This window comes from Eleutherodactylus coqui, chromosome 7 (assembly GCF_035609145.1).
Source record: "Eleutherodactylus coqui strain aEleCoq1 chromosome 7, aEleCoq1.hap1, whole genome shotgun sequence".
Classification (NCBI taxonomy): domain Eukaryota; kingdom Metazoa; phylum Chordata; class Amphibia; order Anura; family Eleutherodactylidae; genus Eleutherodactylus; species Eleutherodactylus coqui.
This window is the reverse complement of record NC_089843.1, coordinates 165,596,675-165,614,104: the sequence shown is the minus strand read 5'-3', so window position 1 is coordinate 165,614,104 and position 17,430 is coordinate 165,596,675. Positions and strand designations below refer to the sequence as shown.

Sequence of the window (17,430 nt, the reverse complement as noted above, 5' to 3'; positions counted from 1 at the left end):
CTACTTTGGACATTATCTATGCTTGTGCCAAATTTCATGTTTCTACGACATCGGGAAGTTGGAGAATTAGTGTCGAGTCAGTGAGGGCTTTCGTCCATATATATATATATATATATATATATATGATTGCAGATACCATCCACCTAAAAGTTGGCAACTGTGATGCCCAGCATACTTCTTTCCCCTTCGTCATCATGACAGCATACACATGGAGGTTGCCCTCTAAACCTCTGCAGGAAAAGGAAGCAGGAGAGTATAAAGGCACCTCCCCTCCACCGGATCACCACTGTCTTCCTGTCCCTACAGGACTCAGCAGAAGCAACTTCCATGTGGATGCAGGCCGTGCATCCCCGGGGGGTTAGTCCCATCCCAAAGCACTACGCAGGCTGAAACTTCTGGGTCCCTCGTGCCTGCGGCAGCCGCTATCTCGACCGGGAGGAATACAGTGCTAGCCAAAGAAGAGGATTACTCACTACAAGCTAAGTGGGCTTCCCCGGATTTGCACACCCTACATTCTGTGAGGGCCCGAGACCGCTGGGTGACGGCCTGGCACGAGAGGGCATGGCCTAAATGGCGGCTGCCGCAAGGGGCATGACCTAATGGCAAGTGACGCAAAGGGGCGTAGCCTAATGGTGAATGCAATGAAGGGGCGTGGTCTAACAGGAAATGACACGAGGGTCGTGGACTACCGCTAAAAACCCTGCGAGATTCAAAACCCTGGGAGAGTCCAGGAGCACGGGACCTTTTTCACAAGGAGCATCTGCAATCCCTCCATGCCATGTCTAACTGCGGCCAAGGGAAAGGCCGTGTCTAAGGATTCGATTGCCCGGTGGGTCAAAAGGGCGATAGAAGAGGCCTGCAAAGCCCAAAACATTCCTCCCCCTGAAGGACTCAAAGCCCATTCTACAAGAGCCATAACTTGCTCTTGGGCTGAGAGGGCGCAGGCCTCCTCAGACCTAATCTGTAGGGCCGCTACATGGTCCAACATACATACATTTGTAAAGCATTATCGCTTAGATTTAGAGGTCAGTCGTGAGTTGGCCTTCGGTAGAAAGGTTCTACAAGCCATAGTCCCACCCTAAACCGATTAATATGGTGCTTCTCCATGTGTATGCTGTCATGATGACTCTAGAAAGGGTATTATCGGTAAGAATATTCCCTACCTTTGTCTCCCCGCACCCATTGTATGAACGGGCAGGAAAGCAAAGGAAACATGACAAGTCATATGAAGACTGTGCATATAAATAATGATGCCATAAAAGTACTTACTTGATCTTTGCTTGGAAAGTAGTGAAGGAAAAATCCCAAGAGAATTCCTGCTGCAATGCCAAGAACAACTTCCAGCACCCCTCGGATGATGCTGTTAAAAGTGGAGCCTACGAACCAGAACAGAATGAAGGCTGTGATAAAGGGAAGCACATTCTGTACATGTATATTAAAGCAGAAATCAAACTAAATGCTGGGTACAAAATATTCTCTATACAGAACACTACTGAAAAATCCACCAAATGAGGCTTAAAGGGGTTGTCCCGAGGCAGCAAGTGGGTCTATACACTTCTGCATGGCCATAATAATGCACTTTGTAATGTACATTGTGCATTAATTATGAGCCATGCAGAAGTTATAAAAAGTTTTATACTTACCTGCTCCGTTGCTGGCGTCCTCGTCTCCATGGTGCCGACTAATTTTCGCCCTCCGATGGCCAAATTAGCCGCGCTTGCGCAGTCCGGGTCTTCTGCAGTCTTCTATGGGGCTCCGTGTAGCTCCGTGTAGCTCCGCCCCGTCACGTGCCGATTCCAGCCAATCAGGAGGCTGGAATCGGCAGTGGACCGCACAGAAGAGCTGCGGTCCACGGAGGAAGAGGCCATCTTCAGCGGTGAGTAGAGAAGTCACCGGAGCGCGGGGATTAAGGTAAGCGCTCCGGTGAGCTTTCTTTACCTCCCTGCATCGGGGTTGTCTCGCGCCGAACGGGGGGGGGGTTGAAAAAAAAAAAAACCCGTTTCGGCGCGGGACAACCCCTTTAACTATTAAAACTTTTTTTTTAACACATTCATAATGCATGTATTATTTCTCACAATTGTAGTTCCTAGTAACAGTACTAGCCGTCAAAAACGTACATGTGCAGTTACCAAGTGCTTTGTCAGTTTTTAGGCTCTCTCATGTACAAATACTGAAGCAGTTTTCTGAGATATTTCCGTTTTTATACCGAACTAGCTGATATACCCGACTTTGCCCGAGGTTATTTGGTACCGGTGTTTATCTGGTGTTCACACGGAAAATCTTATAAAGTTGTGGTTACTTTAGAGATACTGAGGAAAAAAATATGTTCACCATTTTGCATGGTTCTTTGCGTTACCCAGGAAACACCACGGGAGGTAACCATACAACGTTTCCTTTATATAAAATGACATCAAGAAGTGAGAGAATTAGACTTCGTAAGTAAACTTTGGATGCAAATTCTTTTGCGCTTAGAATTGAATAATCGCATTGGGACCCATTAACTTTTCCTATATATGACATAATCAATGCTCATGCCAAATTTCAAGTATCTATGACATCGGGAACTGAAAGAATTAGATTCCGTACGTATAATTTGGACGCTAATTCTTTTGCGCTAGAATTGAATAATCGAGTTGGGACCCATTAACTTTTCCTATTTTGGACATAATCTATGCTTGTGCCAGATTTCAAGTTTCTACGACATCGGGAAGTTGGAGAATTAGTGGCGAGTCAGTCAGTCAGTGAATCAGTCAGTCAGTCAGTGAGGGCTTTCGTCTTTATATATATATTCTATATATATATATATATATATATATAGCAACACAGAAGCACCTGTACACTCTTACCTGATGAGAAGGCCATGCCAAAACACGTATTGAAGCCAGTTATAGCAAGGACATCATCGAAACTTCCAGCCGCCATAAGTAACGTTGGTATCCCCTTATCCACCCCATATCTTTCTTTCTGCAGAAGTAGCATAGAAGGTACTACAACAGCAGGAGATACAGCACCTAAAACAAAGCTAGTCAAAGGCAACATAAGGAACTGTAACATATGTGGGCTGCAAGTATATTTCCATATGAGACAGAAAGTACTAATAACTAAGGGAGCCTGCCAGAATGGTAGCAAAAAATAGCTTTTTTTATGTACTGGGGAATGGATACAAGAAAAAAACTGAACTATCATTTAGTACTATATTTGTCAAAAAAAAATCCAGCACCTAGAAGAAGTTGGCATTTTGCTTCAAAACTCAGCATGCAGTTACAGGTCAGGCAGATATGATGAGAGTTGTGGCGTGATTAGATGAACAGTCTTGTCACCTGAGGCCCTAAAAATTGTTCCCTTGGCCTATAAAAGGCTCTCAGAGGCTCCTTGTGTGTAGTGACCTCTTCTTCCACTTGTGTAGAGCTTGTTGACCACTAGACGCCTCTACGATGCAGATGCAGAGAAGAGATTTCACCCAGTTAACAGAATGTGGGGGGGGGGGGGGGGGGGCATTATTGGACTGTGAGAAGAATTGTCCCCCACCGGCCGTTCTGACCAGACTGTTAGGAAGTGTTGGGACCAGTGGATGAGGGCACACAAGGTGACCGGGCTCAGGATCCCTGACAGACCACCAGTAGGGAGGAGCGTCTGACCAGACAGTTCGGAAGTGTTGGGACCAGTGGATGCATGAGGGCACACAAGGTGACCGGGCTCAGGACGCAGTCAAGAGACAACAGGTAGAGAGGAGCGTCAGATTGTCTGACAGGCACAAGCAGCTCCAACTGTTTAGTTGTCTGCCATCCAGAGACAGGGGGCGCCATCGTTACAGGCGTGTCTGTATGAACCATGTCCAGGTGCTTAGCTGAAGGGCATTTGGTCTCATAGCGATCACTACATGTATTGCCTTTGACACCCATCCATTGTCACCTCAGTTTGAAGTGGTGTTGTGAATGACAAAACTGGGCTACTACAGAGTGGAACCAGGTAGTCTTCAGCAATGAATCTAGGCTTAGTTTGGGCACAGATGACTGCTATGTATGTGTCTGGAGCGCCTCAATGCTGCCTCTGCTGTGGAGCAGCACACTGCCTCCACTGCTGGTGTGATGGTCTGTGGGGCCATTGTATATGACAGTTGGCCACCCCTAGTAGTGGTACGAGGGACAATAACAGGTCAGCGATATGTTCAGGACATCCTGCAGCCACATGTGTTCCTCTCATGTCAGGACTTCCAAGAGGGATTTTCTAGCAGGATAATGCTCAGCCATACACAGTAAGGGTGACACAGGAATGTCTCCACAACATTGTCACACTACTGTAGCTGCCTGGTCACAAGATTTATCGCCAACTCAACATCTATAGGACCATTTAGGATGCAAAACCTCAACAGGTTAAGAGTTTGCATAATCTAGAAGCTCAGTTAAAGCAAATGTGTAGCGATATGCCGCACAATACCACACGGAACCTGTATGCCTCCATGCCTGCCAGTATCACATCTTGTATCCCAAGCTAGAGGGGGTACAACAGGGTACTAGAGCCTCCATGCCCGCCAGTATCACATCTTGTATACCAAGCTAGAGGGGGTACAACAGGGTACTAGAGCCTCCATGCCCACCTGTATCACATCTTGTATCCCAAGCTAGAGACACTACAACAGGGTACTAGAGCCTCTTTGCCTGCCTGTATCACATTTTGAATGCAAGCTAGAGGTGGCCCAATAGGGTACTAGAGCCTCCATGCCCGGGCCGTATCACATCTCAGATCCAAGCTAGAGGCAGTACAACAGGGTACTAGAGCCTCGATTCCTGCCCGGATCACATCTTGTTTCCAAGCTAGAGATGGCCAACAAGGTACTTGAGACTCCATGCCTGGTCGTATCATATCTTGTATCCAAACTAGAGGCAGTACAACAGGGTACTAGAGCCTCTATTCCCGCTGGTATCACATCTTGCATCTAAACTACAGGCGGTACAACAGGGTACTAGAGCCTCCATGCCCACCCATATCTCATCTTGTATCCAAACTAGAGGTGGCCCAACAGGGTACTAGAGCCTCCATGCCCACCTGTATCACATCTTGTATCCAAGCTAGAGGTGGTACAACAGGGTAATAGAGCCTCCATGTCCGCCCATATCACATCTTGTATCCAAGCAAGAGGTGGCCCAACAGGGTACTTGAGCCTCGAAGCCTGGCAGTATCACATCTTGTATCCAAGCTAGAGGGGGTAAAACAGGGTACTAGAGCCTCCATTTCTGCCTGTATCACATCTTGTATTTGAGCTAGAGGGGGTACAACAGGGTACTAGAGCCTCCATTCAAGTGTTCAGTTTTCTGCAATAAATGATCCTCTTGCTCTGATATCGTAATCACTTCTATTAATGTTACAATCGCACATATAAAGTTTCATTCGATTCTGACAACTTCTAGGTGCTTGATTTTTTTTTTACAATGACTGTATTTCACGCGCTTTAATCTGAAGTTTCCTGGGCTTGTGCACCAAGTTAGCTGTGCATTTCAAGAACTCATACTTTGCAATATGCATTAATTAAACATTTTGCTTTTTGACTGTAAATCCTGGGGCCAAAGGAGGAACAAAAGGTTCAGTCGTCTCTTCCATTCACTAAGCACCGCTGAGAGACCAGAGCTGATACACAGATTCCTACATAAGCAACTTTATGCAAACAGACAGCTAGCTCCTTGGTCATCAGTGTTGAAGCACGTTACAGTATGACTAGCAGAGTCAGCACCTACTGAAGTGAGCGCTAATATTATTGGGGGTTTGTTGGGGGGGGGGTTAATTATCCTAAATGTAAACACTACACCAGTAAGCAGATGTGCATTGAAGAGAGAAGTTACCCCAACATAAATCCCCACGTCAGTGGCAGTCCCAACAGAAAGTAAGAAAGAAGAGCAGCTGAACAGGTCTCAATGGCGCAGGGACCAAAAGAAAGTCGTAAACACACCGCCTTCAATTTTCTTAAAGCCTAAAAAAGACAGAAAGGGTAATAAAATGTGATGACATTTAGTTATAAAGGTAAATGATAGAAACCTATTCTGCGTCAGCAATGACCTAAATCCCACAAGCACATTTCATGCCTATAGGAGTTTGTCAGTCAGAATGCAGATATCCATACAGTTCTATTTGTTAAGTCCACATCCGGATTTCTATATACCATATGTCCTATTAATTTTGATATCTACATAGGGTTTCCCCACTGATAAAAATCAATGGTGTTAAAAAATATGCAATCTAAAATTATGCTGAAGAATATACAAGTGAACGACATCTGAAAGAAGACACTGCCAGAATACTATCACACAATATGGCGATTTACACCAAGCCCTAACATTAAAACCACCTGCCTAATATTGTGTAGGTCCCCCTCGATTGCCAAAACAGCCCTGACCCATCGAGCCATGGACTCTACAAGACTTCTAGGTCTCTTCTGGTACCTGGCACCAATACATTAACAGCAGATCCTCTAAGTCCTCTAAGTTTGGGGGCTAAGTCCACACCTTGAACTCTTTGTCATGTCCTTCAATTCATTTCCCCACAACTTTTGTAGTCTGGCAGGGCCCATTATCCTGCTAAAAGAGGTCACCGCTGTTAGGGAATACTGCTGCCATGAGGGGTGTCCTTGGTCTGCAACATTTAGGCCGCCTGCAGACGGGCGGGTCGGATCCGGTTGCGAGGATTCTCGCTGCGGGACCCGAGCGCCTGCAGAGAGCAGCGCGTACTCACCCGCGCCCGCAGCTCCGGCTGTTTGATGTGTCGGCTTGCCGGGCAGCCGGCGCATGCACAGACCGGAGCTGGCGGCCGGGCACGGACATTTCTGTGCGGGGCTCGCAGAGCCCCGCAGAGAGATAGAACATGCTGTGGTTTGTCTGCCGCGCGAGATTCCGCGCGGACAAACCATGGATGTCTGCCTAGGATTGCGTTTGCTAACGCAATCCTATGGCAGCTTCCAAGGGCGGAAATTCCGTGGGAAATCCCGCCGCGGAATTTCCGCCTGTTTGCAAGCGGCCTTAGGCCACTCTCACACATGTGTTCAGAAAATGCCGCTCAAAATCGCAACATTTTTACCTCGATTTCTAGCAGCTTTTTTAAACGTACAGTACAGAGCTTGACAGTACTTTTTGATATACCCCATCATTGTGATGGGTGATGAGATGCGTTAAGAAACACGAAAACGCACAAAAGTAGAACAGACAGTACTCGAAAACTGCGGCGTTAGAAACGCCACATTCGAACGCAAGTCTGTGAAGCCCCATTAAAATCAATGGGAGCATTGCACTGCGGTTAGCGCGGCGCTCGGGACGTCATGCTAATCGTGGTAAAAATCAGCATGTGTGAGAGTGGCCTTAGACTGGTGGTACAGGTCAAAGTAATATCCACATGAACACCAGAACCCAAGGTTATCCAGTAAAACATTGCACAGAGCATCACACTGTCTCTGCCCACTTACCTCCCTCCCATAGTGCATACTAGTGCCATCTCTTCTGTCTCCTCGATGTAAAAGAAAATATGATTCATCATACCCAGAAACCTTCTTCCCATTACTCTATGGTTATTTAGTGCTCACATGCCCACTGTAAGTGCTTTAGGACAAGGGTGGATAGGGATCAGCATACGCACTCTCAACTGATATGCTTCTATGCAGTCCCATACATACCAAGCTGCAATGCTCTGTATGTTCCGACACCTTTCTATTATGGTTAGCATTGAATGGCTTTGTTTCCTAAACACAGGATAGGTGATAACTATCGGATTGCTGGGAACCTCACCAGTTAATTCTAGCGCTGGGATGTTTCAGTCAGCCACATAGTCAAAGAACAGAGTAGCAGGATATATGCCGGCTCCATTCAATCTGCACCTTACTGCAGTTGTGCACGGAGGAGGAATAGGTGTTCAGGAACCCCGTTCTAGTGATCAGTGAGGGTCCTAGAATTGGGGCTCCCAACAACCAGACATTTGTCACTGGATTCGGATCAGAGGGGCTAACTTCTCACTTCTCAAAACACATAAGCCTTGTGCAGCCATGACTATTGACCGTTCTGTGGTTGTCCTTTCTTTAACAACCTTTGATAGGTACTAACCACTGATCCTAAGATCACCCCACAAGTTCTGACCCAGTCATTAGCCGTCACATTTTCCCAGTTTTCCTGCCTCCAAAGCATCACTTTCCAGAACTGACTGTTCACTTGAGTCCTAATGTATCCCAATCCCTGGCAGGGGGCATTGTCATGAGATTAATCAATGTTATTCCCTTCGCTTGTCAGTGGTTTTAATGTTATAGCTGTTCGGTCTGATGTGGCTGATCGGTAAAGGTAATCTGTACCCCCGACCCATGCAAATAGATGCCATGGTAAATGACTACTTGTACCTGGCATAGTTCTGAAAAGGCTTACCTTTGGATCCAGTCCAAGTCCGGCACGTGTCAATATGATTGCTAAAGCAATATTTCTCATGGCGGCAGACCACTTGTAACTGATCTGCACTTGGTCCGTGACAAATGGAATATTTCGTATAAGGAAGCCAGCAAGTAACATACCTATGGAGGAAACACAACCTACAGTGGGAAAAAAGCAGACTGGCAAGCGCTCAGATAGTCATTGTGACTTCAGAGAAATACTAAATGGGAAATGTATTGATCTCCCCCTTATAATTTGTTGTTTTTTCTATTTATGCCAAGACATGATTTCAACACCATTGAACAGTATTTGGACAAATTAGAATGCCAACTGTACAGCGGTCAAACATCATCATCTGGTCTAAAACTGTTAGTTCATACAATTTTAGCTAGGGGCAGGCGTGGGCAGTAGACGACGTCGCTGCGAAAACCTTCAATCTCTCCATCACGACAGAGTACTGCCCTTAAAGCCTTTATGTATCAGAGAATTACATGTAAGAGTGGTTGTAAGAGACAGGTGATGGAAGAAATGTCTTCACCAAGTTATGGTAACAGAAGAAGTACAAAGCATGTCTTCATTGTCACTTTATAGTACGACATAGATAGAATGTATTATCCATTACACTTTTGCTTGCATTTAACCTTTTCCAATCTAATTTGTATCCTGGTTTTCCTAGGGGGCTTACTCTTTTTCTGCCGTTATACAATGGCGCTATCTGCTGGCTAAAGCCAGTACTGCATGAGGTAACACGTTGGCTAGGCTCCGACAGCAGAGAGGTTGGCAATATACAGTAAGAGAACCCCGACTGATGTCTTCCAACATCGGAGCTGTACAGGCTTAAATCATAATGTCTTCAGAGGTCAGACAGTGGATTGGAAAGGGTTAAAAATGAGTAAAGTTAGTGGGGATGCACCCCAAAGATGATGGGCTCCCCCTCTGGTCTACCATTTAAAATGATCTTCATCAATAAATACAGATCAAAGCCTTGGAACAGGAACCGACGATAAGAACTACTTCCAACTCTGTGCTACAATACAGCCTGTAGCCCGAGATCGGCACAAGACACTGTAAGTAATGCAATGTAATTACAATGTGTGTTGATTTATTCTAAATGTGTGCTGTAAAATGATGTAGAAATACGATTGTATGCTTTAAATAAGATATTCTCATGTATCACTGCTTGGTTAATCGTCCACTGAAATTGCTACATTTTATCGGAATAATGTTGTGTGTTTATACACCCTGTTTCCACAAAAATAAGACATACCCTGAAAATAAGCCCTACCCTGATTTTGGTGTGAATTTCGTGAGGCTTGAAATATAAGCCATACCCCAAAAAATAAGCGGTAGCTGCATTATATAAAAAAAAAAAAAAAAGAATACTTACCTAGCAGGCTCGGTCCAGGTCCTCCTGCAGCTCTTCGGAACACTGTTGTGCATCCAGTAGACCTCGTTCGCCCACAGAAGATCACTTCCTGGTTACGGGAGTCATAAATCCCTTCTCCAGAAAGCGATGGCTCTGATTAGTTCTCGAGTGTTGCTCAGCCAATCAATACAACGTTCGATGAACCAATGCAATGGCTCTGTTTGGTTCATCGAACAATGCATTGATTGACTGAGCAGCAGTGGAAGAACCAATTACAGCAATCGCCTTGTGGAGGTAGGTTTTATGAATTAGCCAATCAAAGCCACGGCTTAGCGCGTCGGAGCTCAGGAAAGCGGTAGGAGGGACTTGGACCGAGCCTGCTAGGTAAGTATAATAAAATATCTTCCGAAAATAAGACCTAGCACCTCTTTTGGGGCAAAAAGTACTTAAAGACTGGGTCTTATTTTCAGGGAAACACGTTATTTGCATCCATATGGCAAAGGTTATGGCTGTGCTACATAAGTATCTAAAGTTACCTTTACACGGGATGTCTCAGCGACTGTGATTTTACAAAGGAGAGATAGCTGTTCTGTGAATTAGGGCGGAGCAGGCTGGGATTGTTCTGGCCTGCTCACTTCCATTTACAGTAAACAGGCAGTAGCTCAAAGATTGAATGACTCCTGTTCACACGACACGACAGTCACTTGGTTTTTAGTCTTGCCAATAACCAAGCGAAACTGAGAAGTGAGCAATTTCTCATTTAAGGCCCTATCGGTGGCCGTGTGTACACAGGACGACGGTCCTCTGAATTTGATGGTTCTAGCGATAATAATCGCCCCATGTAAAGGCAACTTTATGTAAGATTGATCCTCCAAAATGGGCACAGAATTAAGAAATATTTTGTAGAAGGAGAAATGGTCATCTTTTGCACTTACCAAGTAGTGGGGGTAGCGGGGGTAGATTTTTTATTCTAATGAGACTGACAACTTTGCCACCAATGAAAGCACAGAGAAGCAGAGCGAAAATCCCAAACAAATTTCCACCAGGTAAACACTCAGGACCGGTTATGGACCACAAGACGGCCCAGATTAGTGTTATCATGATAACTGCAATGAGAAAATGTCAAGAAAGCTTTCATCAATTGTCACAAAAGTAGAAAATCTGCAATAAAATGATAACCGTCAATTAAAATCTTAGTGTACCGTTAGTAATCGTAAGCGCAAGAAGCCCTCGTGGAGGACAAGCACAAAAGGCCTTTATTTTCCTACATGCTGTGGCGTTCTGGTTGTGCTGCTGATGGCCGTTACGATCTGCTAATACACTTCCATCATTAGGGAGGGTTCCATCACTCGTGTCTGGGGTACTCGGCATCTCCACCTACGGGAAGAACAGAAACCACATCAGCAGGTCAGGACTGGGCATTTTTATGTTCCCCTTTCACCATCATGTGCCTTCAGTCTACATGAGATATACAGGACTGTGCAATCTGTTATATGTGAAGTGAAAACGGTTCTGCGAGTCGGAATGTCAAAAGAGTCAAGACGTCTACTAGTGTTGTGCGGCAAACTGCATCTAACCGGCATGGAAAAAGAAGTGGTAGAACCAGATGTACAACTACACTAGAGACTCTATAGTCAGAAAAAACCTATATATTACTATATATATTCTGAAGTTTTCTCCAAGTGCACACACCAAATACTGCGGTTGGGCCGGCGTTACACGACTGGATTTCTACTGTGGAATCAGCAGTCAGCGTCCGCACGGAGGATCCGCAGCAAATAGCATGCATTGAAAGGTAGGTAAAATCGCTTTTTCCTTCATACTTGTGGAAACAAATTACTTATTCCGCGAGCAGAAAAAAAAATTGCAGCATGCTCTATTCTACCGTGGATGACCTCCATTGACGTTATCTGACCCGCAGCCCATTCACTATTGACATTGCGCATGGGCTGCGGGTACCTCCCCCCCATTTACAGGCATGTTTAAAAAAATCTCTTTTCTGCTCACAGATACAAATTGCGTATTCCGCAAGCGGAGGGAAAAATAAAAAATAAAGTAATAAATGTAAAAATCACACCACACTCTGCGTAGACGACCTCTATTGAAGTCAATGGAGGTTGTCCAACCTGTAGCCCACATGCAATTAACACTGCACATGGCCTGCGGGTACCCATGTCATTGCTTAGCGACGGCGCGGGAAGTACAAACATAAAAACAAAACTGTATTGTGCACGACCAGCAGCGAGCTGCAGCGCTCAGCCGCAATATAAAAAAAAATTCAGGTATGCAGGGACGCCAACGGGGCTCACAGTCGCAATCCTTTGGGGGCCTCCCACATGCGGAATCCGGTCCGCCCGTGTGAACCCGCCTCCAGTCAGATTCAGCTTTGTTTGGCTTGTGATTTTTTGACTAGAAGAAGGACACAGTATAGTTTTTCCGTGTTTTAGTACTTTTGCACGATAATGATGGTTGAAATGTTCATTACTCTATGTGTTCTGGGGTACATATCATTTATTGATCAGTCTTTATATTATTTGGGGGGGTCCCTACGATTTCAGCAGTACCACCTTTTACAAATACAATGAAATGCCAGAACATCATAGCTGGAGGCTCACTGACTAAAACGGGTATGAAACGGTTCTAAGGACCCAACTCGAGGACCTAAAATGAAACCAACACGTAGGAGAAAGGGTTAAATGGAGTCACTGAATTCATGTGAACGTTGGAGTTCTATGCATTGTATTTTTATTATGAAATAATATTTTTTTGGGTGGGGGAGGGTGCTTTTTTATTTTAAACTAAAACTTTATTAACCATTTACAAACGCAGTAAAAAATTTTAAATGTGTCACTTTATATGGTAATTAGAGATGAGCGAGCATACACGCTAAGGACAATTACTCGATCGAGCATGCCGGCGCGGGTGACAGGTGAGTTGCGGCGGTGAGCAGGGGGGAGAGGGAGAGAGAGATCTCCCCTCTGTTCCTCCCCGCTCTCCCCCAACGCTCCCCGCCCGCCGCTGGCAGCTGAATCTTTGCTCCCGAGCGGGCAGGTACTCGCTAAGGGCAATGCTTGATCGAGTAATTGTCCTTAGCGAGTATGCTCGCTCATCTCTAATGGTATTACATTTTTAATACTCTTTCTCATCCAAGTGCTTTGAGCTTACAATGACACATCGTGTCGGTACGCCTTGTGTATATTCAGAGAAAAGTCTGAAATTTCCAGAAGTTTTGGGAGAATTTGGAGTTTTCAGCCTTTGAGTTTCCCTACTTGTCAGACAGATGGCCGTACCACATATAATGATTAACCATATGTCAGCTTTATGTTGGTATCATTAATAGACAGATGCTTAGGGCAGACCTGGGGCTTTTGTTAGGCCACCAGCTGCCATAGTAAGGCCACTCTCACACATGCGCTTTTTACCACGATTACCGTGGCGTTTTAAACACCGCGGTAAAACGCTCCCTTGACTTCAATGGAGCCTCGCAGACATGCGCTCGAAGGCGGGGGTTTTTTATAGGCCGCGATTTTCAAGCGTTGGCTGCTCTATTTTGCAGCATTTTTGTGCTTAACACACTTCATCACAATGATGGGTTGTGTTAAAAAACGCATCCGAAAATGGCTGTAAAATTACAGTTGTGTGCGAGAGTGGCTAAGGCTTCACCTTTCGCAGTAGTGTCATGCTGATGAGCTGATAGGCGAACCCTCTCCCTTAGTCCAACACCTTATATGCCATGGTCACTAGAGCGGCATCTAAGAAGTTAAACAACCGGACACCAATTTTCTGGGTGCCCTGATGTCCAAGTGCATTGGGATGGTACAGTGCTGCAATCTACTTCTGAAGGAGCGCCATACAAAGGGGTTAATAGCATTGGATCATTTACATAGTAGGCGTCCCAACAGCCAGTTCTGTTTTCCAGTAGATAGTGAAGTAAAACAAACAGGGCAGGGTTTGTCCATTAGGCTGGGTTCACTGATAACGTCAGCAGTGCTCAGATGTACCAGTGCAGAAAATGAATATAATCCAGTGGATGTAATAGTGGTATAGTACGATGATTCCAGGGGGGCAAAACATTCCCTGTACCCCTGGAATCATCATTCTGTATTAGTATTACACGCACCAGAAGCCGTCGGCACTGATTTTCGACAGCACTCACAGCTGGGGACAGAGGAGCTTGGTGGGGCTTGTAGGAAAGGGGCATGGTCATCCTGGACCTACAGATTTATGTATAATTACGCCAGAAATGTACGCCAGGCGCACGGACGTGTCAAAAATGCCAGGTTTAGTCAATTTCCACCAATATGCAGCAGCACACTCCTGGAAGCGCTAAAGGGTCTTCCACACGGCCCAACGTTCGGGTGAGAACGTTCACCCAACCATCAAGCTGTAAATATGCCCACAAGTAAACACTTGTTCGTTGGGTAATCGTTTCATTCTCGTGAACACCCGGGCTGTGATGTACAAAGGAGTTAATCCCATTGGATGAGCTGAAATAAGAATACCCCTTTTAAAGTGGTTTCCCACATAGGGGCACAGGTGTATGCCTCTTAGTACATTTGGCGCATCATTAGCCAGTCTGTGAAGCAGAAATATAAATCTATGGTAGCTATGATCATTTATGTCAGTTTCTGGCATAAGTGCCAAAGATGGTGGGAAAAGGATAAAAAGTAGGACTTTTTTGACACCAGAATTCTGGCGTTTGCCCATCATAACCCCCCCCCCCCCATTGTGTTTTTCAGAAAAATGCTGCGTTTACAGTATTTTTATAGTAAAAAAACCGCACTCGTGTGTTTTTTGGGTCAGTTGCATTTATTTGCAGTCGCAGTAGGCTGTACGTTTAGCGTTTTTCTATTAGCTCCTCTATAGGTCACGAAAAATGCCAGAAAAGGCACCACGTTAAATATAATAATAATAATAATCTTTATTTGTATAGCGCCAACTTATTCCGCAGCGCTTTCAGGCATGGATAAATGCAAAACAATACAATTACAATGTGAGATACATTGGGTTAGACACAAATGGGTTGAGGGTGGTACAGGAGGTGCAGGGGGTGGGGAACACAGGCAATAGGAAATATTATGTACAGATCATTTATCAGAAGGCAAACAGGGTGGAGCACCATAGGGAGGGGCGAGGGACTAGGTCAGGAGATTTGGTATGCTTCCCTGAAGAGGTGCGTTTTTAAGGCACGTCTGAAATTTCGTGCATCGGGAATTGTCCGGATGCCTTGGGGTAGAGCATTCCAGAGTATGGGTGCTGCTCTAGTGAAGTCCTGTAGGCGAGCATGAGAGGTTCGTATTACAGGGGTGTTTAGTCTTAGTGTGTTAGCCGATCAGAGTGAGCGGGCTGGGTGGTGTACTGACAGTAGGGAGACGATGTATGGTGGCGCAGCGCCATGCAGAGCTTTGTGAGTGAGGTAGAGGAGTTTAAATTTAGTTCTGCAGTGGATGGGCAGCCAATGCAGCGACTGGCATAATGCAGAGGCGTCTGAATAACGACTGGATAGAAAAATGAGTCTAGCTGCTGCATTTAGTATGGATTGGAGCGGAGCGAGTCTAGTGCGGGGGAGGCCAATGAGTAGCGAGTTGCAGTAGTCAAGCCGGGAGTGGATGAGCGCAACCACGAGCGTCTTTAGCATGTCCGTGGTTAGGCACGGACGTATTTTAGCAATATTTCTGAGGTGCATGTGGCATGTTTGGGCCAGAGATTGGATATGGGGGGCAAAGGAGAGGTCAGAGTCCAGTGTGACCCCAAGGCATCGGGCATGCCGTCGGGGGGTTATGATGGTGCCAGACACTGGAATGGAGATGTTGAGGGGAGGTCGGTTAGAAGGTGGAAAGACAAGGAGGTCAGATTTAGAGAGGTTTAATTTGAGAAAAAGGGAGGACATAGTGTTAGAGACAGCGGACAGACAGTCGGTGATATTTTGGAGGAATGGTCCAGAGATCTCACGAGAGGAGGTGTATAGTTGGGTGTTGTCAGCATAGAGATGGTATTGGAGGCCGAATCTGTGGATGGTTTGTCCAATTGGGGCAGTATAGATAGAGAAAAGAAGGGGACCAAGGACCGAGCCCTGGGGTACCCCGACAGCGAGAGGAAGTGGAGCAGAGATAGAACCAGCAAAGGAAACACTGAAAGAGCGGTCAGAGAGGTAGAAGGAGAACCAGGAGAGAGCAGTATCCTTTAGACCAATAGAGTGGAGCATAGTGAGAAGGAGATTATGGTCGACAGTGTCAAATGCAGCAGACAGGTCAAGGAGGATTAGTAGAGAGTAATCACCTCTCGACTTTGCAGTCATCAGGTCATTTGTTACTTTTGTAAGGGCAGTTTCGGTCGAGTGTAGAGAGCGGAAACCAGACTGGAGGGGGTCGAGGAGTGAGTTGTCAGAGAGAAAGCGAGTAAGCCGAGAGTAGACCAGGCGTTCCAGTAATTTGGAGATAAAGGGGAGGTTTGAGACGGGTCGGTAGTTAGCAGCATTAGTCGGGTCCAGAGTTGGTTTTTTAAGCAGAGGGGATATAATGGAGTGTTTGAATGAGGAGGGAAAAGTGCCAGAGGTTAGGGAGAGGTTGCAGATTGTGGTAAGGTGAGTAATGAGAGCTGGGGAAAGGGAGCGGAGGAGGTGAGAGGGGAGAGGGTCGCTGGCGCAGGTGGTAGGGCGGGCAGTGGAAAGGAGCCTGGAGACTTCTTCCTCTGTCGTTGGTTCTAGCGTAGATAGTGAGTAGGTGCTGGGTGCAGTGCTGATGGAGCTGGGATCAGGGCTAACCATGCAGCTTTCAGAGATTTCTTTTCGAATGTGGTCAATTTTTTCTTTGAAATAGGCAGCTAGTTCTCCAGCAGTCAGGTCTGTCGCAGGGGCCTGTTCCTTGGGGCTGAGGAGGGAGTGAAAGGTCTCAAAGAGTTGTTTGGGGTTGTGGGATAGTGAGGAGACAAGGGAGGTGAAATAGACTTGTTTGGCATGGTGAAGGGCTAGGTTATACATTTTAAGCATGAATTTGAAGTGGAGGAAGTCTGCTGGCAGCTTTGACTTTCTCCACAGCCGCTCGGCGCACCTAGAGCACCGCCGGATGAAGCGCGTTTGGGACGTGAGCCAGGGTTGCCGTGGTCTGCGTTTGACAGCTCGCGTCACGGGCGGTGCCACTTCATCCAGGGCACGGCTGAGGGTGGTGTGGTAGTATTCGGCTGCCAGGTTAGGGCAGGGGAGGCGAGAGATGGGCGATAGGGAGGACTGAATAGTTTCAGCAAACTGTTTAGTGCGGACAGACTGGAGGTTCCTAGAGGTGCGATAGATAGGAGGGTCAGGAGAGATGCTAGGGTGCCTGATGGAGAAAGAGAGAAGGTTGTGATCCGAGAGTGGAAGTGGGGAGTTAGTAAAGTGAGAAGCAGAGCAGAGACGGAGGAAAACTAAATCGAGAGTGTTACCATCTCTATGAGTGGGGGAGTCAGAGATTAGCGATAGGCCAAGGGAGGAGGTAAGTGTTAAGAGCCGGGAGGCAGATGAGGAGCTAGAGTCGTTAGTAGGAATGTTGAAATCACCAAGGATGAGGGTTGGGATTTCACAGGATAGGAAGTGGGGGAGCCAGGCAGCAAAGTGGTCTAGGAACAGGCGGGTAGGACCTGGGGGGCGGTAAATAACTGCGACACGCAGAGGCAGTGGGCGGAAGAGTCGCAGGG

The 17,430-nt window shown here is 46.2% G+C and overlaps 1 protein-coding gene across 2 annotated transcripts in view; it reads right to left on the bottom strand.

Moving 5' to 3' along the window:
• LOC136572921 (sodium/hydrogen exchanger 9B2-like) overlaps positions 1-17,430 on the bottom strand; it is a 46,261-nt gene that overhangs the window by 23,979 nt on the left and 4,852 nt on the right. For both annotated transcript variants that reach the window (XM_066573950.1, XM_066573951.1), the window contains 6 exons: positions 10,962-11,136; positions 10,695-10,865; positions 8,391-8,533; positions 5,838-5,965; positions 2,847-3,022; positions 1,270-1,376 (listed from right to left, as the gene is read on the bottom strand). In XM_066573950.1, the coding sequence (XP_066430047.1) occupies positions 1,270-1,376; positions 2,847-3,022; positions 5,838-5,965; positions 8,391-8,533; positions 10,695-10,865; positions 10,962-11,136 (900 nt within the window). The remainder of the gene's footprint in view (positions 1-1,269; positions 1,377-2,846; positions 3,023-5,837; positions 5,966-8,390; positions 8,534-10,694; positions 10,866-10,961; positions 11,137-17,430) is intronic.